The sequence below is a fragment of the Rhipicephalus microplus genome, chromosome 1, assembly GCF_043290135.1.
Source record: "Rhipicephalus microplus isolate Deutch F79 chromosome 1, USDA_Rmic, whole genome shotgun sequence".
Lineage (NCBI taxonomy): Eukaryota > Metazoa > Arthropoda > Arachnida > Ixodida > Ixodidae > Rhipicephalus > Rhipicephalus microplus.
This window is the reverse complement of record NC_134700.1, coordinates 202,361,636-202,385,001: the sequence shown is the minus strand read 5'-3', so window position 1 is coordinate 202,385,001 and position 23,366 is coordinate 202,361,636. Positions and strand designations below refer to the sequence as shown.

The 23,366-nt window shown below is 45.7% G+C and overlaps 2 protein-coding genes across 6 annotated transcripts in view; both read left to right on the top strand.

Annotated features, from left to right (window-relative positions):
• The first annotated feature begins 2,796 nt into the window (after positions 1-2,796).
• LOC119159752 (uncharacterized) overlaps positions 2,797-23,366 on the top strand; it is a 70,351-nt gene continuing 49,781 nt past the window's right edge. For 3 of the 5 annotated variants that reach the window (XM_075890606.1, XM_075890578.1, XM_037412599.2), the window contains exon 1: positions 20,404-20,529. The gene's annotated coding sequence lies outside the window, so the exon portion shown is untranslated. Of the gene's footprint in view, positions 2,926-20,403; positions 20,530-23,366 lie in introns of those variants that run through there. The other 2 variants (XM_075890584.1, XM_075890590.1) reach the window with 2 other exon arrangements.
• LOC119160176 (dynein light chain LC6, flagellar outer arm) lies at positions 19,234-20,072 on the top strand. The gene has a single exon (XM_037412879.2). The coding sequence runs from the start codon at positions 19,594-19,596 to the stop codon at positions 19,918-19,920; it is 327 nt and encodes a 108-aa protein (XP_037268776.2). The 5' UTR covers positions 19,234-19,593; the 3' UTR covers positions 19,921-20,072.

Genomic DNA, 23,366 nt, shown 5'->3' with positions numbered 1-23,366 from the left:
ACTAGCCCAACAGCAAGTTTTACTGAAGCAACGAAGTACTTCTAGCCAGTTCACACGACTTTACGCGTTAGCAGAAAAAGTGTTACCGTTTTCGTTGCATACTGTAACCCGAATGTGACACAGCTGCAAAAATGTTAGAGCCTGCCTACGAGTCGCTATTTTAATGCAACTCCGCCAAGCGATGTACTCTTATATAATATTTACTGCTCAGTGCATGCTCCCTTTATTCCTCCGTTTTGTTTACCTCAAAATGCGACCGACACGGACGTGAATCGAACCCACGTCCTCGGGCCTTCTCTTCAGTTGACCCTCAACGGAATTAAATGCTATCGTGGTTTGGCCCCGCCGCGGTGGTCTAGTGGCTAAGGTACTCGGCTGCTGACTCGCAGGTCGCGGGATAATATCCCGCCTGTGGCGGCTGCATTTTCGATGGAGGCGAAAAAGCTGCATAGGCCCGTGTCCTCAGATTTGGGTGCACGTTAAAGAACTCCGGGAGATCGAAATTTACGGAGCCCTCTACTACGGCGTGTCTCGTAATGGTTTCGGGACGTTGAACCCCGCATATCAATCAATCAATAAATCAATCAATCAATCAATAGATAAATCAATCGATCGATCGATCAATTAAGCTCTTGTGGTTGGGCTGATGCTCGTGATCACTCCTTTTCGTCGTCAAGTAATGTAATATAAAAAAGACCTTTCTTACACATTTATCATCAACGCCAATTTTTACAACGTGTAACTATTTGATTTTACAATCATTCATTTGCTATTTTTATACCTACACTGATCGGCTATCCGGTGTTCTCTAGCCAAGGGCGTATTCTTAAAGTTCTTTTTTAATTCTTCATTTTTTCACGTGTATATATGTAACTACGTGTAACACGCGCTTGTCAACGTGACCTTGATTTGAAGCTATGTTAAAACGTTGCATTTATTTTACTGCGTTACTACTCTGTCGCAACTTTTTTCTTTTAATTTTTTCTTTTATATTTATTAGGGCTATTTCTTGCTCAATATGTATTCTTGACACTTCCTGGTGTATATGTTCGTGTTTCGCGTTGTCTAACTGCATATTCTCGTACATTCGCCCGTTGCTTGGGCCCATTATATGACCTGCAGTATTGCATAAATAAATAAATAAATAAATAAAATGAAGGAGCTGTGAATAAACTGTGTAATTAAATCTTGACGCGTTAGCATCAAAACGTCCTATAGCAGCAAATTTGTTGCCGGCGTATAGGCGACATTCTCGGTGAGCCGAAAATTCTGAAGAAAATCGCAGTATAGAATTCGGCATCGTGGTCCTCCGAGGGAGAAAATTTTTATACACATGTGTCATGTCGTATCAACAGGGTCAGCTGCTTAACGCTACATAACAGTTCAGTTAAGATAACATACAAGTGACTCAACGATAAGCAAGAGCTAAGCGTTTCTTTGGAAGAATACTTGAACGACCGCTGTGCTTATGAAATGATCATAATCGCATCGTAACGCGCGCTTCCTTGTGATAGAGGTGACGTCTATGCTATAACGTGAATGTCGGCGTTACGTCGGAGTACGATTCCCCGTATACATGGTTAACGTACATGCCTAATAATCGTGTTAAAAAGATGGGTGCGCAAAAACGAGCGCGAGAAAGACACCACAAGCGGTAAGCCCTACGGCCACTAAGTTTGAGCAAAGGTGGCGATTCACCTCGTAATGCTTGACTCAAACAAACAAACAAACAAACAAACAAACAAACAAAAAGTGGCATAGGCAGCTGCTATAGGTGACTGCTTTGCGTGCAATCGTTTCCGACAATGCGTGGGATCTGCCGGAATTTCCTTTGGTCCGCGTGCTATTCTGAGCGACGCTGAGTCGCTCCTGGAGCATCAAGGAAAATCAGGTCATTCGATGTGCTTTGTTTCCTATTGCAAATTATGAGGAATGCAACCGATGAATGTTAAGAGGTCAAAGCCGTTTTCCAGCGCTATACAGCACTCACCTTTCCCTTTCGACTACACAGGGACCCAATTTCATAGTGTGGACTGGATATCTCGGGGTTGGCGATGCTGCGCAGGGAGCACGTTAAGGAAAACACTACGTCCATCACGTCTGCAGAAATGGAAGAAGAGTCCTGGCTGGCACATTTTTGTATTTTTGTTGTTTGAATTTACCTTTTAATATTGTTGTTTTTTATCGTTGAGTTATTTGAGGACGCGAAAGGTGCTCACCCCGAAAACAGCACGGCGCCGCGTCATTGGGGGGGCGGTGGGGGGAGAAAAGATGCCACTCATATCACCATTATGTAAAGAAGATACAACTGCATTTTTTTTATTGCGACCAAGGAAACCGGACGGGAACGCTGTATACAGCTCATTACATTAAGTAAAACATATATGACAGCATGGGAGGGGGGGAGGGGTAAGGCTACACTGTAAGCTAAAACTATCCAAGATTGGGTTTTTGCGGCTCATGACCTCTGAATACCCACAATACCGAGCGCCGGTACTCCTCTTGCCGTTCGGAAAACCACTGGATACCTGGCGGCACTGCATGGGAATCGAACCAAGCATGCACCCCAAGTATTTGATTTCCAGTAGTATTAGTAGTTGTAGTAGTAGTAGTAGTAGTAGTAGTAGTAGTAGTAGTTGTAGTAGTAGTAGTAGTAGTTGTTGTTGTTGTATTTGTTGTTGTTGTTGTAGCCCGGCTGGATGCGCAGGCGTTAGATAAAAGCCCTTATTCACGTGACATGTTACGTCACGCTTCTCTTTATATAGTACTAACCCAACTGCAATAAAGTTGTTCACCCGCCTGCTGTCCTCGCTACATGGTAGCAGCGGAACCCGGCTGATCCATCGATAGCGTCAGCGTTATTACCACCCCCAAAGCCCATGTATGTCTCACAGGACCCTTGAATTGCCTGAAAAACTTGAAAAGGTGAGTTTATGCTGTTTTCCGCTGAAGTTGAACAAACACCCAAAGGAACGTTCAAATAGCCACTTTGCTAGTTACCAGAGGCGAAGAAGCTCGAAAGGCATACGGTATTTCTTCAAGTTCGAGGAGGCGGAAGACAGAAAGGATGTGGAAGTTCTGATTAAGAAATTTGATTGATTGATATGTGGGGTTTAACGTCCCAAAACCACTGATGATTATGAGAGACGCCGTAGTGGAGGGCTCCGGAAATTTCGACCACCTGGGGTTCTTTAACGTGCACCCAAATCTGAGTACACGGGCCTACAACATTTCCGCCTCCATCGGAAATGCAGCCGCCGCAGCCGGGATTTGAACCCGCGCCCTGCGGGTCAATTTGGAAAGCACTGCAGGCCCGCGACCAACATGACATTTCAAGGATGTCTTTTCGGTTCAATTGAAACCAAAAGGCAGGCGAACCATTTAACGATCGGCTAACAGAACTGCGTGTGTTAGCGAAGAACTGTGAATTCGGCAGTCTGGAAGACCACATGTTGCGCAGCCGCATCATTTTGGGCACAACGGATAAGAGCCTCCAGCAAAGACTGATAGCGGAATACCCGACGTAGGAAGAGGCTGTGCACATGTGCCGCGCGCATGAACAAAGCAAAGAGCACTTAGATAAGTGGAGCCACAGAATCAGGTGAAGGCACCCTATAGTAAATGCAGTCGCAACAGAAAAAAAACTGCAGTGAGGCCAGCAGTCGGGTGGAAAACATCTTTATTGCAGTTGCGTTAGTGCTATATAAAGAGAAGCGCGAGGTAATATGTCACATGATTACGGGTGTTATTTGACGCCTGCACGTCCCAGCCGGGCTTATAACCGTTTTATAGCCGTTTTTGTAACGATGGGGCTGTTTACACAAAATGCCTGCGAGCCTTTAAGAAAGGAGGGAAAAAACTTCGTAAATAGTTTTATAACAGAAATATATACGCTGTGCCTGCTGGGATCTATCCAACGAGTGGGTCAGCGGTGGTGATTCATTCGTGCTTACAGTATATATTATCAGCGTCACCTTCGCACGGTGTCTTTTCACCGGCGTACTGCGATCGAAGCGATCGCGGTATCATGGATATACGCAACCACCACCATCCACGACCACCAACGAAATATCGATGATACATAAAGGGCGAGTATAAACGCACTCAATCTCGGTGAAATGGTGAAGAAAAAGCCGATAAGTATAACTTTCGTAGGAACGGCGAGTAGTTGCCAGTCTTGAGTATAAAGTCAGGCATGAGTGAAAACAAGATATACAGAGAAATAAGTAAAACATGAAGAACCTGTAAGGCGAACCGGAACGAGGCGACCAGTTTTACTGTATATATGTGCGCAACAGAGGGTTGAAGGGAATAATCGTGTCTTCGGAAGGTTGTCTGGTCAGCTCAGATGTGGTTATGCGTTCAAAAACTGCGCCATCATCATGTCAATCATGTTCGCGCCTCAAGCTCGGTCACAAAATGTCGCACGCTGAATTCAGTCCAGTCTCCCCTTATAGATACGGTGGGCGCACGTATTTACAGGTTCGGAACGCTTCATTAGAGTGTATACAAGCGATTTTCAACATTCATACCGTAAATTCTCATCAATTCACATTTCACGGGACCGGAAAAGGTAATCAGAATTAGCTGAACTGTCGAATGTATCAAGAAAACCATGAAAACGTGTCTGTTACATCAATGCACCTTCATTTCCTGTAGATGAACACGTAAATAAAAGCACTGCAAAGGCGACAATTTTCGTCATCCTGCGATTTTGTTCTCAATGTGGGCACGTCTGAGAATGATGGCAAATGCACATTGGCCTGAAGATAATGAAGCATACTGTGCTTTCTTGCATGTCATTATATGGTTAGTGCTGACTACTATGACAATACGCACTGCGCCGCCTCGTTTCGGTTGTCCGCAAACATGGAACTCTATGTCCGCAACAAAAATTTCCCTCTTTCGCGTCTCACGCTTGCGGTGCCTTGCATGCTCGGCGCGCTCCAACGATCATCCGGATTCACTCGGATGCGACCAATTATGAACAAAATACCGAGTTTTATGTTGTCATTAAATAATGCATTGGCTTTCCAGGATTGTAGAGGACAAGTCCGAGTTATCAGATTTTCCGGATTAATGAGTACAGTTTAGTTTACCGTATGTCACGCTTACCACGAATACCATTGTTTCCGTAAATGTGACCGTCCGAGAACAATGTGCGCTATGCATGCCCCCCCCCCCTTAACAACAATGTTCCCCCTCCTTAGGCTACGTCATTGGCCCAGTCCTTGTATATGGTTCGGTCTACGTTTGAATGACGATCATCTATAGCTGCATGCAGCTACAGTTAAGGTGCTTCGTTTGTACGCTTCAGTATACTCATAGCCATTTTAGATCAACGAGATGACTCATTTCTTTCCTCCTACTCTATAGGTCAATGTTTCTTGGGAAAATGCAATTGCATGGAGACGAATAAATCATTGTTGTTCGCCTATACTTTTACGCGCACTCCTTTGTCCGTGCGGGCGTACACTTTTTTTTACTGTAATCTTCTGTTAGCGTAGGCTCTATTCGAAAAATCTTCCTGGCATTCATAAGTTATCTGCGAATACAATGGTTTCAGCATATCTTTACGTAAGATACGAGACTACATTACAAGTTGGGCCTCATTTCCATGACTGTGCTGCAATCATTTAAAGGCATGAGAGTATGTTAGCGCATCTCTGCTATAAAACTCTAGCTGTTGAGTGCAACAACATAAAAACGGTTTGATTGTCTGGCAGGCCGGCGCTTCTTTGAACAGAAGACTTTTAGCCGTTTCTTTTTTTTTTCGGGTTGACCCTTTTCCAGTTTGTGTATTTTATTGGCGCAAACGGAACATGACGATTATGATATAGTTCGAAGTTCACAAATAGTGACCTGAAACGAAAGCTACCGTGATGCTACTTATGCCACGGGCTTCGGGAGACTTTTGCCTTGGTTGGTGCGCATTCCCTGTTGCATCATGTCAGAAGGGGGGGGGGGGGAGGGCACTGGTGTGGCCTATGGGGGGGGGGTGCTCGTGTAGCTTGAGGGGGGGGGCGAGTTCTCGTTTTGCACTTCCCTGCCGACGCCCGTGATTTATACCAACTTAAGTGGCCGCAGCTGTCATCCTCGCGTCCTCTTGTACACTTGTGTACATATGTATGCGCAAAATTGGCTTCGAAGAGCGACCTTTGGGTCGCCTTACTCAGTTGTTATATATTTGAATTGTGTATCGCTATAGTTCGTCTGTTGACACGTTCACTCACTGGTTTGCTTGTTGTCATGTTCTCACGTTTTCAGCCTCTTCACATACAGCCATTATCGAAACGCATGTCCAGTGCGAACATGGTGAGAGTGCACACAATAAGTTAGCGTCTCATATGACATATGCATGCCTCAACGGCTTACGTCTCTAGCCAATACGACGATGAAATCATTTGAAATAAATAAATAAATAAATGAAAAAAGAAAGCAAGCTCTTGATTTCTTTCCTGAAATGACAATTAAACTGAGTTTGAGTTATCGAAGATTATAGCATTGAGCTCGATCGCCTTAAGTTGTTTACTATATACGCACATGTCAGTAGCTGGATACATTTTCCGACTTCTGTTGTCGCACTTCAAAAGGGACAAACATATTGACAATAGCTTTTACGACCGGAAAGCAGATTTTTATGGCTCGCTCCTATAATGCCGGGCCTTTTAGCTTCCTTTGTTTTCCTTACCCAGCAAACAACCGCATTCATCAATCACTGGCGCATTTCTTTTTCTCTCTGTCTCTTTCTTCCCGCTTTTGTTCTCTTAATTGTGACACATCTCTCGCGTATCTCATTCGAAACTACATACGCTGTATAATGACGTACATATCGCTAATGACGCTGAACATCTATCGCGTATTTTACTCCAAGCTACGTACGCTGTATAATGACGTATACATCGCTAATGACGCTGATATTAGCCGCGCTACATTTATTGGCAATTGGCAAAGATGAGAGAGACGGCGTATATATACGCATGTTGAATAGCGCGAACCTTTCCAAGCCGGTCAAGCCATTTCTGAGGCTGTTGCATAATTCATACCACCGACCATTCCCACAGCGTAAGGAAGTGTTTCGCTACAAAAATTATTACCTGCAGTTGTTGCAGCAGCTGTCGAAAAGTCGCACCCTTCACGGTGTAACATTAAAAGGTTTTTGCGCGCGTGCGCGCGTGTATGTGTGTGTGCGTGCTAGCGTTATGTTGTTTGAGCTCTCGAAGGAGAAACAACGTGTCAAGCAGGTCTGTTTCCCACAGGGTTCGACAAGAGCTCTTGAAGCACGATAAGGAAATATCTCTGTGCAATCACCACTTGAGGGGTTATTTACTGGGGCGCCTTTGACTTACTGGAATGGCGTGCAGAGGCAAAATTTTGTTTATTATCATTTAAGTAATCTTTGCTCAGAGGTATTTTTCGAATAATAAAGATAGAGAGCGGACCCTGATGTATAACACCACCGGCGTCAGTGTATTATACGGCTACAATCACACCTCTTTTTCTTGTGTGATGCTTAAAGAAGCCCTGCAACACTTTTTGAGCATGTTCACAAAACGCTGCCGATCGGTAGCAGAGGCTCCCGACAACGCGCGAGCCAAATAATATAGCACTGCACGCGGCCTGGAATTCACAATAAATTATCAAAGTCAGCTTAAAATTTCTTTCTCTTCTCTCGACAAATCACGCAATGTGCCCAAAAATTACACGTAGTAAGCCCATCTATCAGTCACTGGCTGATTTGAACATGGCGCGCTCGCTCGTTACAGAGATCGGCGCGGAAGGCCACTTCTTGTCCACGCGCGCGCGCGCGATCACACTAAAAAAGCCGCGCATTCGAAGAAAAAAAAAAAAGAAGTACTCAAGGTCACGAGGCGCGCGCGACGTTTCTCTGTGGCCCTGCCATCCGATCCCTGCTTAGCTTCCAGCGCTTTTGTCAGGACGAGAGAAGAGAGAATGCAATAGCAGCATGCGGTAAACATTTGTAATTCCACTCGCACTGGACGGATTCTTAAAACATTTGTGGCGTTGAATTCGTGAGGCAATAAGCTCATACACTGAATTCATTCCACGGTTACTTAAGAAAGTGTTTCAGGGCCCCTTTAAGAGAGAAAAGAAGATAAAAGTGAGCCCCGTAACTGTCTGCGTCAAAGTGCGACACCTCAACAGTAGCTCAGGAGAAATGGGGGTAAGGAGGGATGAAAAGAATGACATTAAAGGTATAGAGATATAGAGTGGGAAGGAGAGAACATGGCGCAGAGACTGCGACACCCTGAAGCAAGGAGAAGAAAGGAAAGATGGACACGGTCGCAGAAGACCGAGGACAGGGCACCACTCAGCGAGAGCTCTTCTCGGCGTCAGGAGATGTCGTAGGGCAAGCCAGTCGGCAAGAGCTGCGCTGTCACCCCACCGGAGATCGCGGGGGCACAACCGGCCGGCACGAAATCCAGAGAGCGAGTCGACACACCTTGGGACAGCGTACAAGTATAGTACGCGTGAAGGGTCTTCACCACGACAAAGAATATAAGCTGTTGTCAGTATGCTGCCTCACTATAGTTGTACACGTGGTGTGCAAAGACTATAGGTCTCTAGATTCTAGGCTTATCGTTTTTCTTCATTTTACTCACCTGATGAATACTCCGATGGATAAGACTCGACCAACACTAAACTGATTCATCGACGCGTACATTTCCTATCAGTTGTCTCGCCAGCAACATGCACACAGTGCGATAGCGCATTCGTATCGTTATGTTCCAACATAAACGTGACTGCTTTCTTATCCTATATAAACTTGCCATCTTATGTATAACCCTATAAGCTTGTGTATGACACCTGTCTACCAACAGCCGTCTTCAACAAGTACATACGATTTTTTTAATTGTAGTTTGTTTAGAATACGTTTACGTTTTCATATAGCACCGGCTGCTCCTTATGACAGACAGCAGGCTGATCGGAAATTAAGCATGATCTGCTTGTCGTATCTATAGACCTCTAAATGTGTAGTCGCGAGGCAATAGTAAGCAAATAGTGAAAGCCCGTGAATTGCGTTTAGTATTTCTTTTACCCATTCTGCTTACGATAACTAAGATAACGGTCGCTAGATAACGTGCTGGTTAGTCAAAACCAGAACAAACGGCTCTGTATCTTTGTTTTCTCTCAGTCCGCCGAAAGGCTCTGATCACCAATTTCAATCACGCACTTATCCACGGTGATATGAGCAATTCCTGAAAAGCACATCGACACCTTTCGACACCTTTCACACATAAATGGTGTTGGGCTTCTTATACTGAGGATTTAATGGCTATTATCTATTCGATTTCAAAATTTTCTTTTTCTTTTGTACATCCTTTCTTTTTTTTGTTCTAGTATCCCTGAAACTGGTCCGTACAACTTCTAAAAAGTCAAAGCAACACCGGTTGTTCAATAGAAATAATATATCTCAATGACATTTTCTTGAGAGGTGATAGATACACATACGTATACAGAAAGACACACGAGAACGAGCGCTATATATGTAGGCAGAACTGCCATCTGTGCATCACGTCATAGGCGAACTTTTCGCCACTTCTTCGGCGTTTCTCTCTTTTTGTCGGGCGCACAATGTGCACTATCTAAAGTGTAGCACCAAAAAGAAAAAAAAAGAAGGAAAAAGCCGAGACGGGTACAGGAAAGACTACGTGTTACGAGTTACAATATAAACTTCCAAAGTCCATAGAAATAAGAAAACGTCTAGGGAATTTACGCACGTCTTAACACTTGACGGGAAGCGCTTCTTTTTGTATGATGTACTTTGTTGTTTTGTTCTACATCCACGTTTAATTCTCCATCCTCCTCTTTTCAAACGCTGGCCGAGGTTTACACCACTTTGTGGGACATTTTACTGTCGTAATAATGATTTGTGGGGGTTTGCGCGCCAGAAAACCACGATGTGACTACGATGCACGTGACCGCGTGGCTTGTATCGAATTCGCGACGTTCGAGTCATGCAGCAGCCGACCACAGAAGCCACTGTGTCACCGCGGGGGACAGTTTGCTGCTGTAAATGTGTCTTTAGGTTACGAAAGACGGCCCAGCATCACAGAGAGGTATGGGAAAGTGGGAGAACAGCGAGAAAAGGGCCACCTTATCTAGAAAAACATTAGAGTGTTGGTACAAAAGCTTCCCTTAGCGTATACCAAACCCACGATATGATTATGACGGACGCCGTAGCGGAGGTCTCCGGAAACTTCGAGCAGCTGTGGCTGTTCAACGTTCACCTAAATCTAAGTGCGTGGTTGTTTGGAATAAAAGCTCGCTACGTATAGACGCGGACAGGGTAGACAGGTACAAGCGCTTAATACCAACTGAAAGTTTATTTGGAAAGCTGTGCAATATATACTAAAAGATGAAACAATTCGTAGGTACATACAATAAGACCTAATCGCGAACCGAAATAACAAAACCGATAAAATATATATGTATGTCAGCCCCACCTTACCAACGCCCACGATTTGGTCTTATCATATGTGCCTACGATATTGTTTCATCTGTGAGTACATATTTCACAGCTTTCCGAACAAACTTTCAGTTGGTAGTAAGCGTTTGTCCCTGTCTATCCTGTCCGCGTCTATGTAGCGTGCTTTTATTTCAAACAATCATGTATCACCAATTCGCCCAATCAACCATATTGCTAAGTACATGGACCTCAAGCATTTTTTTTCCCTCCATCGAAAAATCGGCCTGGTTTCGCTCCGGCGACCTTCGAGTCAGCAGTCCAGCGAGACCACAGTGGCGAGTTCTTTAGAAATGAGCGCCCACCCAACAACCGCCAGGCTGGGGAGACTCCGGCTGCCCGGCGGCACTGGGAATCGAACCCTGAACGTTCCGCGTTAGAGGCGAACGTTTTAGGGCCTGACCACACGCACGCGTCGCTGCGTGTAAGCGCGTGGCTTTATGACGCGTTGCCGTGCCCTCTCCCTATATTAAGAGAAAGGGCGGCGCGTGGCTAGGCGAAGGTGCGCACCCTCGCTCTTTGTGAGGAGAGGGCGCGCACCGCGTCATAAAACCACGCGCCGACGCGCTGCGACGCTAACATCTGGTCAGGTCTTAACCGGTGCGGTTACCGCTCCTTCCCATATAGCGACACCCTCATTCACTCATCCTCTCCCTCCGCTAGCTCTGGCCCCGCCGTTGGTCTAGTGGCTAAGGTACTCGGCTGCTGACCCGCAGGTCGCGGGTTCGAATCCCTGGCTGCGGCGGCTGCTTTTCCGATGGAGGCGGAAATGTCGTAGGCCCGTGTGCTCAGATTTGGGTGCACGTTAAAGAACCCCAGGTGTCTAAATTTCCGGAGCCCTCCACTACGGCGTCTCTCATAATCATATGGTGGTTTTGGGACGTTAAACCCCACATATCTATCTATCTATCTATCTATCTATCTATCTATATATCTATCTATCTATCTATCTATCTATCTATCTATCTATCTATCTATCTATCTATCTATCTATCCGCTAGCTCTGTCAATCTAAAACCCAAGTGCACGCCCACGTGGGTGCACACTGTTTCGCTGCGTCAAGTGCAACTCCTCGAGAAAGGAAATGCCCCATTCGCGCGCTGTGTGCACACTGCCTCGATCTTCTGTGTAGACATCACTTCGTGCGTCTTGTACTGGGTACTGCCGTACATAATCAGGATAAAGCAAAGAACAAAAGGGGAAAGGGGTTCAAAGAGGGAGGGGCGTTGTTATATGCCCATCCGTGTCGATAGAGAGCGTGTCCCTCCAGATGTGTCTTTGTATAGTCTGCTCGTAGTGCGCGCCACAAGTGCTTGCGCCAGTGTTTGAGTGCTCGAAGGATACGCCTATGGATACACAACAACCTGACGGCGGCTGGCGAGGCAAGTGATTCGGTGTGTTTCCCTCCCTCCCTCCATTTTTTGTTTTTCTCGTTTAGTTCGCGATTGCGAAGTGGTGTTGCCGGCGGTGCAGCAGAAACTGGTTTTTCCTCAACGCGTTGCCATCCTCGACAACCTATTACACGCGTTCAGGAAGGAGAAGGGACTCGGAGCCTTGCTTTCTACGGCGCGAGAGAGCTCTTTAACCCAACGCGTTTTGTTTTTCCTCCATAATACGTTTTTTTTCTTTACTCACGCAAGCGGTGAATGACACGGTACGGGTCGTCGTGTCGATAATGCTGTATAAACAAACAGGTGGCCGCTGTTGGGGAGGCCATGTTTACAACGTAAGGAAGTCTGTGGTGTCTTTATGTGTCTGGTTAACAGCGATGAGAAAAGAGGCAAAATCGTGTGGAATGACGAGTTTTTTTTTCTGTCTTTTCTTTATTTAATCTTTTGTTTTCTTCCTTTTTGTCGTTGCGTTGGTTGACGACACTCCTAACGACTGAAAAGAGAAGCGCCGATGGCACGATTCCAAGTTAAAGAAGAATAGTAAAGAAAGTTTATCGGCCGAGTTGATCTTTGAGCCTGGCTGACTGAACGAACCTGTCGTTCATGAAACGCGTATGCTTTAGAAACGCATTCAATATAAAAAGCCGCATCAAAGAAGGAAAAAAAAATCATAGCTGCGCAGAGATAGTGTGCCATTATACGACGCACTTTACAAGCGTTGAAGAACAAGGCGCGCGGAAAGAAAATCCAAGCATTAAAATATGCATTATACGTAAGTAACAAACGTCATCCGGAATCGCTATATATAAAGAGTGTGTTCTCGCTATTCTTTTTTTGTCTACGTTGGGAAAGTGCGCATGTTTGCTCAGCTGACGGTAGCTGGACCACGCGTTTACCCTTAATGCGACATGATTGGATTTGTCAAGCTTTATATACACACTTTCTCGATAGAGATGCTTATCGCGCCCGCAATAATTTTACGCGGCCGATTCAAGTGGCGATCCGCAGCTACCGAACGATGTCGAAGATGTGATCGGCAAATGGCCAATCGATTACAGGTCTTAAAACGACGCTAAGGCATCTACTTTTTTATTTTATTTTTTATCTCTAAACGGATTATTAGACATACCTTTTCCCGCCATGTCATCGCTACCAGTGTGTGTTGCCATAAATTTATTGCAGGCATTTATTCATTGTTGCCGAATTAATGCCCTTCTATTGTTCTAACGCATCATTTTATAAATGTGCGTAATTCGTTTTTCCTCTAATTTACTGATGTTATTAGGTCAAGTTGTCCATCGCCTGTGTGGCAAATATAATGTGAGATTTAGGAAAATAAACTGACCTGGGGCCGAATTCACAAGGTTTCTATTTCGCAAGTACGTTTTCGCATTGGTCAGCCGGCTTCGCTAATGATATTTTCTGCGTCGTAATTGGCCAGATATTCTCTTACGAATACTTTCGCGTAAGATGTTTTTGTGCATACAGGCCCTGACCCTAGAATGAAACGTCAGTGATGGCCTCGAGTAAGCTGTCGCATTTGTTTGTACGTACAATGCATCAAAGCTAGCTCTTTACTGAACATAATTACGCTCCGCAAAGCGGTTTTTCTGGCAGTCTACACCGTAACCTTAAGAGACAACAAGGGAGAAGAGTTGATTAGGGGAAAAACTGGGTTTAAGGATATTATAGTTGAAACAAAGAAGAGGAAATGGACATGGGCCGGGCATGTAGCACGTAGACAGGATAACCGATGGTCATTATGGGTAACTAAATGGATTCCCAGAGAAGGCAAGCGGGTTAGGGGGAGACAGAAGGTTAGGTGGGCAGATGAGATTAAGAAGTTTGCGGGTATAAAATGGCAGCAGCAAGCACATGACCGGGTTAACTGGCGGAACATGGGAGAGGCCTTTGTCCTGCAGTGGACGTAGTCAGGCTGATGATGATGATACCGTACAGACGTATTCCATGTTTGTATAAAAAAGAACAGTAGACGCCGTCGACATGCTGAGGTGCCTGTAGCGATGTCGTCGCAGCATGTCCTCCAAGCCCAAAGTTTGCCTCCTCCATATGACCACGTGAGTGAGTGATCAATGGCATGCTGATAAGGCCTTTTTTTTCTTTTTTTCAAGCAGCACGACAGCTGTAAAGTGACCTCCGAGCGCCCTGGTGGCGAGCGTGAGCGAGACCATATGCTCTGCGACGTCGATATACAAGCACCCGAGTATGTCGACGGCGCCTACCGCTGTTTACAAACATGGAATAAGTATATATATGTAAATGATGTGGGCATACGCTGCTCTTCCGTTTGGAGCATTAAACGTCTCAGGTTCAGAGAAAACGCGCTATAGCTAGACACACACGTGACATACGCAGAGATGTTCGGAAACTGGATATCCCGAATGTAGCGGATCTTGCCGTTCTTATCAGCCGCAGCAGAGCCGTCGACGCTTTCGGCTGGACGCTATTTCTGTCGTGCAACGTTGGCTTCCAATTATATCCGCCGTTCCGCCCAGGCATTGCCAGTTTTTCTTTCGTTCCTCTTCCCCTTCCCGATTTGCAGTGCATTCACGAAATGTCGACGCAACGGGAGAGTGGATTTTTTTTTGAATTACACTTTGACCTATAGGGCCAGGCTTCCTTGGCGCTTAAGCATATTAGGGTGTTTTAGCAGTGAGCTTAATGCCGTACAATAAATACGGGAATGCTGCATCGTCTTCTTCGGCATGTATAGCTTCTGTTAGCCTGCAAGACCTCTATTGCTATACTTTTATATTCTCGTCACGTTATGCCGTTTACATGAAGTAAGTGAATAGCGTGACTGCTCGCTGACCACGATGACACGGTAGTTCCGTACTTATACCGTACGATAAACCTCCGCTGCTGTAAAACACTCCATTAGCCTTCTATCGAGTTATGGAAATACGGAGCGCAAATACGGCGAGTCATTACGGAAGCTCTCCTTCTTTAACGCTTCCATGTTCCAGTGACGGTGCGCCCTCCAAACCACAGGTTTTTCATTAACAACGCGTAGGCCGACAAGTAACAACGAGGCTTGAAAACCTGGCAGTAATTAAAAAAAAAAGCCTTTTTAGCATTGGGATGCCTTCACTGACAAGTCCAACGACCGCGGGTATAAAGAGTAATGGTATCATCGTATTTGCGTATACCGTACCAGGAATGTCTAGTCGCGAATATCGCGTCAACAGTCTCTTTTTTTTTTTCATCTTCTCCTCTACTTATATGAATTGCATCGATCCCATAATCCCCCCCGATAGCTACTAGGGCCATATCCAGAATTCTTTTTGGGGAGTGTTTGTGTGTAGAACGATTCACTTTGGCAACTGGTCGCGTGAAGGCGTGTAAATATATAGTCTCACCCGAACCGGTAAAGCATTACAAAAAAAATTAGGCAACCCTGAAGCTTTGCCTTTAAAAAGGCCCTCCAATACTATTCAACCCCCCCCCCCCCCTGTTTTATTCATGGGTTGTGTTCAACAGTAGTTCACCAGGACAGTGAACTACTGTTGACTCTTCACACGTTGTTTGCTGAGCTGCCCGATGAACAACAATGCTGCACTGCACCCCTTCAACAGCACACGTGGGGAGACAGCTCGCAAACTCCTAAAAGCAAGAAGAGGGGATGAAAAGAGAGAGAGGTTTTTCCTATGGAAATCCGACCCGCGCAAGCCTAAACTTCAGTGCCGAAACGGCAGCCAGCGTCTCTGTCGTGCTGTGTAGTCGCAGTGATTTTTTTTTTGTTCTGGCCGAGTCTGTCCAATGTTCCATGAAAAAGCACTGAGAAGAGAAAATGACAGATTAGTTGCATTTATCTAATCATATGGTGGCAACCTTCCGGCGTCATTTCCGCCCGCAAAGTTCTGGCGAGAAACACTACACGGTGATGCGGTCAGCAGTGATGTAGTGACTTTATCGCGTGATTAAAATACTAAATCATTTGATATGAGCGCTTAGACCTATTCTAAAATTATCCCCAGCTATTGGTCTACGCAAATCGCAAATAAACAGTAGTCGTATTTCGACGACATTTGCAGTGAAACATGCAGATAGGGGGCCAATTTTTTTTTCTTACAGAGGCGTAGCCAGAAATGTTTTTTTGGTGTATAGGGAGTGGGGTTGAGATTTAGCGATAATTTATGTATGTTCCTAAATGCGTTTGTATGTGCGCGTATATGTGTATATACACAAAGCGAAATTGAAAACTTTAGGAGACATTTGAACCCCCAATTCTCCCGCCCCGCACACACAATTGGCTGTACGACCATGTTTGCTTATAAATATAGTTTGATCAAACAATTGATCAATAATTATTGCTAAATGTACTTAAGTTGTTTCTTGAAGTTAACATTAAAGTAAAATTAAAGAACAAAAAGCAGCAACAGATGACCACTGCTCCTTCTTATTTTTTAATTTTATTGACGTTAACTTCAACAAAGAACCTGCATATACCGTCGATAATATTAAGTGGAAAGGCAAGGGTATTAGACAATGCATGGACTGGCTTGTATACCCTGTGCTGCCTAAATGGGGTTAAATGTGCTTAGAAGAAGAGGTTAACGATTCGAGTACTCGGTACTCTACTATGGGAGAGCTGAAAGCCGTCCCCGATTGGACAATCGCTTGGTAATTGGCGATAGTTGGTGAGAAAATAAAAAGCAGTAGAAGAAGAAGAACAAGAAGGAATAGGATATAAGTATCTATATTAATCGCCGGTTTCATGGCCAATCCCCCATCGTGGGTGGGGGGCCATTAATCGATTAGCAAGCAAGCAAGGCTGTATATGTGAGCACGAATCTAATCAATGCATGCCTCTAAGTCCGCCTTATATATATACCCCAAAAGGCTCCACTACACGCACCCAACGTTTTCTGTTCTGAGCACGGTCTCCAGCAGCGTGCTAGGATTTACTTCGTTCCGACGAAGTGCGATTTCTCGAGATGAAAGTTCGTTTCTGGGGGCACCAAACGAGCACGTTCGCAAAGATCGCATGCGAGCAGGGGAGCTCGCGTGAAGAAATATTGCCTCTTCTTTATTTTTCTTTTGATTTGAATTTAGGGACGCGTCATCGATGCGTCGTCGAGGTTTGAAAGAGAGAGCTCGGGCCGCGAGAGATAAATGTGTAGAAAGAGTTTCGGCGATGAGGGAGGGGCTCCGTGGAGGACGCAGCCGAGGGGAAAGCTCGATAAATGAACGACCGCTGGGGCCGGAGAAAGAAGCTGCAGCGAGTTATAAAGAGCAGCAAGATAGAAACACCTCAGTCACGAAGGAGCAAAAAGAGCAGTAACTTCGTATGGGGGCCGTTGGAGGAGCACGCCAAAGTGAGAGAGCGAGAAAGTGTAAGAGGACTGGAAAGGGTGCTTCGGAAGAGAGAGAGCGCAGCGATGCAGGCGCGCCGTCTCGAAACTCTGTAGAGTGACGCAGTACGCGTCGTCTGCTACAGCTCTGCGTCTGTTTTAGCCGCTAAGTGCCCGAAGCCTCCGAAAACCGAACTAGTGAGAATTGGGTACGAGGAAGGAAAAAAAAAAGATATTTACAGAGGAAGACGCCGTGCGATCTTATGACGGACGATCAACCCCACACTGGTTTCAAGTGATAATAATAATTAAAAAAAGGAGGTGGTTAAGGATAACAAACCGTGGTTAAGGATATCATAGTTGAAATCAAGAAGAAGAAATGGGCTGGACACGTAGTGCGTAGGCGAGATAACTGCTGGTCATTATGGGTAGCTGACTGGACTCCCGGAGATGGCAAGTGCGCGAGGGGTCTACAGAAAGTTAGGTGGGCCGAATGAGATTAAAAGGTTAGCCGGTATAAAGTGGAAGCAGAAATCACAAGACCGGGTTGATTGGCGGATCATAGGAGAGGCATTTGCCCTGCAGTGGGCGCAGTCAGGCTGACGATGATGATGCTCCTGTTTGAAGCTTCCCAAGCAGTAGTTTAACAGTGGGTTGTGGAATGGCGTTGCAGTGGCTAAAGTACTGGTCGAGCAACTCTAGCGGTGGGTAACCGCATGGGTGTTATCAAGATCAAGAAGTTATACGACCGCATCATGGACGGGCACCGCCCTAGCCTGTCTTCACACACTGTCAGCTTCGCAACTTCACGTTCGCGTCACTAGTGGTCAAAGTCTCACAGTAGACATCCCGAAAATACTTCGATGGAACGACGAAGTCTTTCGAAAGCCACTTCTATAGCGCAGAACTGCTTGGAGTGTTCACTACACGATGAAAGGCTTTAGCTCTCTCTCTTTCGCACTCACTTCTTCTTTCCCCCCTTTTTTTACTTCTTTTTTGTCTTCCACGGCAGCCAGCACGTTAATATTGATCGCCGACACAGCTCCCACGCAGACATTCTTTCTTTCGCTGTCTTTCTTTTACTCGATCGTTCTTTTTTCTTTCGCGGCGACAAGGCACTGGCTCCCTTTCACCTTTTTTTTTGCTTTTTCATGGACCTCTTAGGCCTAATTAAAATGACCGCTAGCCAGAGCCAACCGTCTACTCACCATGGCGTGCGCTGCTCTCGGTTAAAGCGAGCTAGAGTTTTTATCTGTGTTATATGATCACATCGTATGGCCGCGGACTTATGGTTTTGCAGGATACGTTACGGTACTTTATATGTGATTACATTTTTTTTACTTAAGAATGGCGTTTTCTAAAAGGGAAGACCAAACGCCTTACGAAGGGATGGGGTTGTGTTCCCACAATCACTGGTATTTGTTTTATTTCGTTTTTTTTTCGCCCTAGAAAAACTGGCTAGCGTTCGCGAATTCGAAAGTGTCTCTTTCATATTTTTTGTTACTCTTCGTCAGCTGAAAAGAAGTAGAGAAAAGGATCGCGCAAGTAAATGGCTTAAAGTGGGTGCACTTTAGCAGGCGCTTTTAAGAAATCAGAAATGGCGATAATGCTTGGATGCACACCATGGCACAATTTATCATAAAAAAAATAAGCAGTTGACTGCCGCATACAGTGATTGCTCTATATCTGCATTGGTTGTTTAGATTGTTTAGATAGTACGTCGTATGTAGGGATAAGACACTATGTAAAGCACAGCAAACGGCTTCTAGGGATCACGTAATGCCTCCCGCGATAACACACTTTTTATGTTCTATCAGCTCCCTTTGCGCCCTTCTCCACTACGGGGCAGCAAACCAAAGCACTCAGAATGACCTCTTTGTCTTTCCCGTTAAGTAAAGTCATTCTCTCCATCTTGCGTCAAAGACGCGACTTCACAGAACTTTCGCGTGTTCCTTTTTTTTTTTATTCTCTCTCTTCTGAAATTCGCGCTGCCAATGAGGCAAAGTAGGCCCAGACCACCAGCAGTACCAATAGGTACAGTATGACTCGAGATATTGTCGCGTGGCGAAAAAGTCAGGCTGGACCATGGTGTCGACGATGCGAAATTGGTGTCGCAGGGAACTTATGACAGGAATCAGTGGGACTCGTGCACCCGACCATGTATCTAGGCGTAGGATTGCGCGCCCAAAAGCACGTTCCGGCAGTGGACATGAGCAAGACAAGGACAAAGTGCCCGCTGCAACGGCGCGAGGATCCACGCACTAGGCGCTCATTCGCCACGCGAGCTCGCAGTCACTGGTCACGAGCTGCGCTTGCTGTGGACCGCCGCCCTTAGAAGCGTTCGGGACCCGGGTTTGCAAGAGAACTGCGCCCCCGGCACGACCTCCTTTGAGCTGCAATGGCCACGGCGACTGCGAACGCACCCGCAGCAGCTGGCGCAAAGGCCTCCGAATCCAATGCCGCAATGGACGTCGAGGTCCACTACGGTGATCTGCCACAGGATATGATCAACGAACTTCGTGACGTGGCCACTAAAGCCATGAAGGACTCCAAGGACTGGGCCGACATCGCCACCACCATTAAGACCGCCTTCGAGACCAAGTACGGTCCCACGTGGTTCTGTGTCGTGGGCAAGGACTTCGGCATCACCGGAACCTGCGAGATGAACCGCGGAGGCTTCGTCTCCATATCTGGGGTGGCCGTCGGCGTCTTCAAGTTCAAGTAATGGCTCACTTTTGTCTTCTCCACCGCTGACGCGCACGGGCGATCCACCGAGAGCTCCCCTGGAGCTGCTGGGGACTGCACGCATTGATCCGGACTCGCTGAGGAAAAAAGAAAAATTGTGGAGAAATATAATCAAACTGTTTTTCAGCTCGATGCTTTTTTTGTCACATTTATGCACGTCTCTTTAGCTTCGATCAACAGAGCTGAGCTAGTTAAGCTTGACAGGAGCGCGTGCAAACACGGACACGAGAGAAGTCGAGTACCGTCGAATGTGGTGTCTCGACTTGTGTCTTGTCCTCGCGGTTGCACACTCCGTCTTTTCTGATGAGCTTTAGCCTCATATGGCAGGTACAAAAGAAGCCGTAAACGTTGTAAGCCAGGCTCGGCTCTATACGACACTATAACGACAGGTATTGTCCCCCGCAGGCTAGTATTTTTTCCAAATGGGAGCTTGGGCATTCCGACGCCAGGCGGATCTACGATCGGCGACGTTGCCGTTCAAAATGGCGGGTGGAGATCGTTTTGTTGTGTGTTCTGGCTGCTGAAAAAAAACGACTCTTCAGGATGCGTTGGCTTGGATGCTTTTGTTGCAAACGCCGCTAGTGCTTGCGTGAGTACTGCGCTTTTAAATGTTCCGGCTGTCTAGTGGTCCCACCTAGAGGTGCGTTTTCGGTCGAGCTGCTGCAAGAAGTCGCGATTCCCCGCCGAGCGAGAGCTGTCTGTCAAGCCTTTTCTCTTACCACGGGTCCGCGTTGTATTTGTTTTACTTTCTCCCTTCTCTCGATTTCGCATTAAGACCAATTAGAAATACCGCGGTATCATCGCTACCCCCGGAAACGACTCGCTGTGTCTCGCGATCTCTGCGTAGGTCGTCCGAAAAAGTTTATTCCTTCTCTTTGTCCCGTACACTGCGGTGTCTTTGTCAAGCACGAGTACCATTTTGCGGTGCCCGACTTTGCGGACGCTTCTTGCAGCATCGCTGCCGAGCCTGGCACGATCCGGTGCAGACGCTGGTGCGAGTGCGTGTGTCCAATTTGGTTTGTTCTCTCGCTGCGCGCGCCGGTGGCCACGGAGCCAAGGCCCTTCAAAGTTTTCACTGTTTTTGTTTTGTTTACTTTCACGCTTGATCGTCTTCCGAATGGGCCGTCGGCTACCATCCGTCACCCGCCTTGTGTTCTTCGAGGAATGAGAGAAAACAAAAAATGAAAGGAAACTTTTTGCGTCAACGTTTTGTCTATTTATCCTGGATTGGTGCTCGACTGCAGTGCGTGACCGTTCTGGGCATTTAATTGCTGCGATACGAACGGGCACTGCGCTCGCTTGCGTTCCTCGGTGGGGGTCGCGGCGCAGTGGTGGCCTCAGCATCACGCAGTTCATATCCGTTTTAAGAGCATTTACTCCAAGTGTTTGCTTTTGTTTTCGTCTCCTCCTCTGTTTTCTGTTCCGTTTTTCACTGACGGTGCAGCAGTGTTTTGCTTTCCTCGTGCGGTGTTGAAAGAACAAGTGTTGTTTTCCTTTATGCAATTAATCCGTGGTCGTCGAGCTTTTCTCCATTTTTTTTTGCTTGTTGCTCCGCAACGCTTCTCAGAAGCCCATTAGGCACGAAAAATAAGTAAATAAATGGTTGAAGCAGTTATGCGCTATTTTTTTCTTTTCGAAGTTGGTGGCATAATTTTCGAGCAGTGTTCCTGCGTGAAACTATTTGATGTTGCAAGTTTAGGGTTGCGTAAAAAAGAAACCAAGTTGCGAAGTCTTGAGCGGTGTTCTGCGTTCTAAGGATCGCCTATCGACGAAACATGTTTTGCTGCGTCGGTTCTCTGACGTGCAACTTGATATTCGTGCGATGCTCGCCTACATTCGCGAGAAAGGAAAAAAAAACAAACAAACAATGTAACAAGATAAAGCTGACGCGGTTTCGTAGTCAGTTTCCTGCATGTGCGACCGTCTGCTGGGAATTGGCCGAGACATGGTTTGAAAGATAGCGAATGAAAACAAAAGTTCTTAAATATGGCATGTGGAAAAATATTGGGATACCTTCTCAAGAATTGGGGGAAAATCAGAAACCGAGTAGGAATGTTTGAATTGATGCGCGGACACTCTTGTGACGATGCCCTGCAGGGAAAGCTCTGTAACAAAATATTGCATGGAAATATAAATTGTAATACGGCGAATTGATGGCTGGAAATTTTTATTCTTTTTTTAAAGAAAAATGCTATCTGAAAGGGCAGCTATGGAGAGGATTCATGTTATGCACTTTACACCAACCTTTCAGGCTGAATGGTTGTTGAGTATTCTGGCTTTTTTAATTAGGCTCAACTGTGTCATTTTGACTGACTCTGCATTCTTGTATAACCTCACTTTATTTGTGACATGCTTTAGACTCATTTCTTGCTTAGACGCTTATGACTTGTTCGTTTTGTGTGGCTGTCGTAAATTAATATTATGATGCCTTCAAAGTAAGCCACGGGTGCTCCTTCTAAATCTAACCTTCTCGTGATACAACAGACTGTACTTCAGTAGAATACAGTACATTGCTGAGTCAGTCCACCATGTGGGTCTTCAGCGGTATCCTTTGGCTTTGTGTCTATTCTGCCTTTTTCAAATAATCAGGGCAGCAAACTTTCTTAGAAACTGCATACACAGGCAAACATTCACTCTCTCTATATAAATAAAGCTAAATAAGTACCACTACCGCTTTACATTTTCCCTCCTGCTTTTTTTCCTTTCAAGTGATCATGAAGCTATAAAGAGATGTTCAGCAGAAATATGTTTTATTATTAAGCAGTTTTGACCTTCCGTCATTCAATTATATGTATCTTCACAGCACTGCTTTCATATATTTTGCATCAACCACTTGGGTCTCATGTCTAATAAGCGTGGAAAATAAATTGAAAAAAGAAAGGCCTGGAGGGTCTAAGAAAGAGCTGCAGGATTATGCTAATTGTGCCAGTTTTAGTTTTAGAAGTTTGAAATGAGCTCAGCTTATTTCAAGAAACCATGACACAGTGAAAATCTCATTTCATCATCCGAACGGAGCATATGAGGGCACAAGACAATTAAGTGAACCTGAAACTGTGGTCTGATTATATATTTTAACATCCATAGTTTCAATTTTAGGGCCTCACCTCTGCATTCCTACCAGCAGTGAAAGTGACTGCTATCTTGGCATGCACTGTGCAACACCAGGGAATGAACAGCCACTGCTGTTTCATCTGCTTTTGTCGTGTGATACCATGCTAGCCCTATTCTGGATGCACTGGTGCCCATTTGCTAGCAAGAGTGTGGCTACTTCTCTTGTGCAATAGAATACTGCAGAATATCGCCAAGACAAATTTGTAAAAACAAAGCAGTGTGTGGTCGTCATGATATCTTCTGGCTCTTGCAATGCCTTCCTGTTTTTCGCTCTGTACGAAAGCATGGCTTTCGAGAGTGGTTTCTGTTATCTGA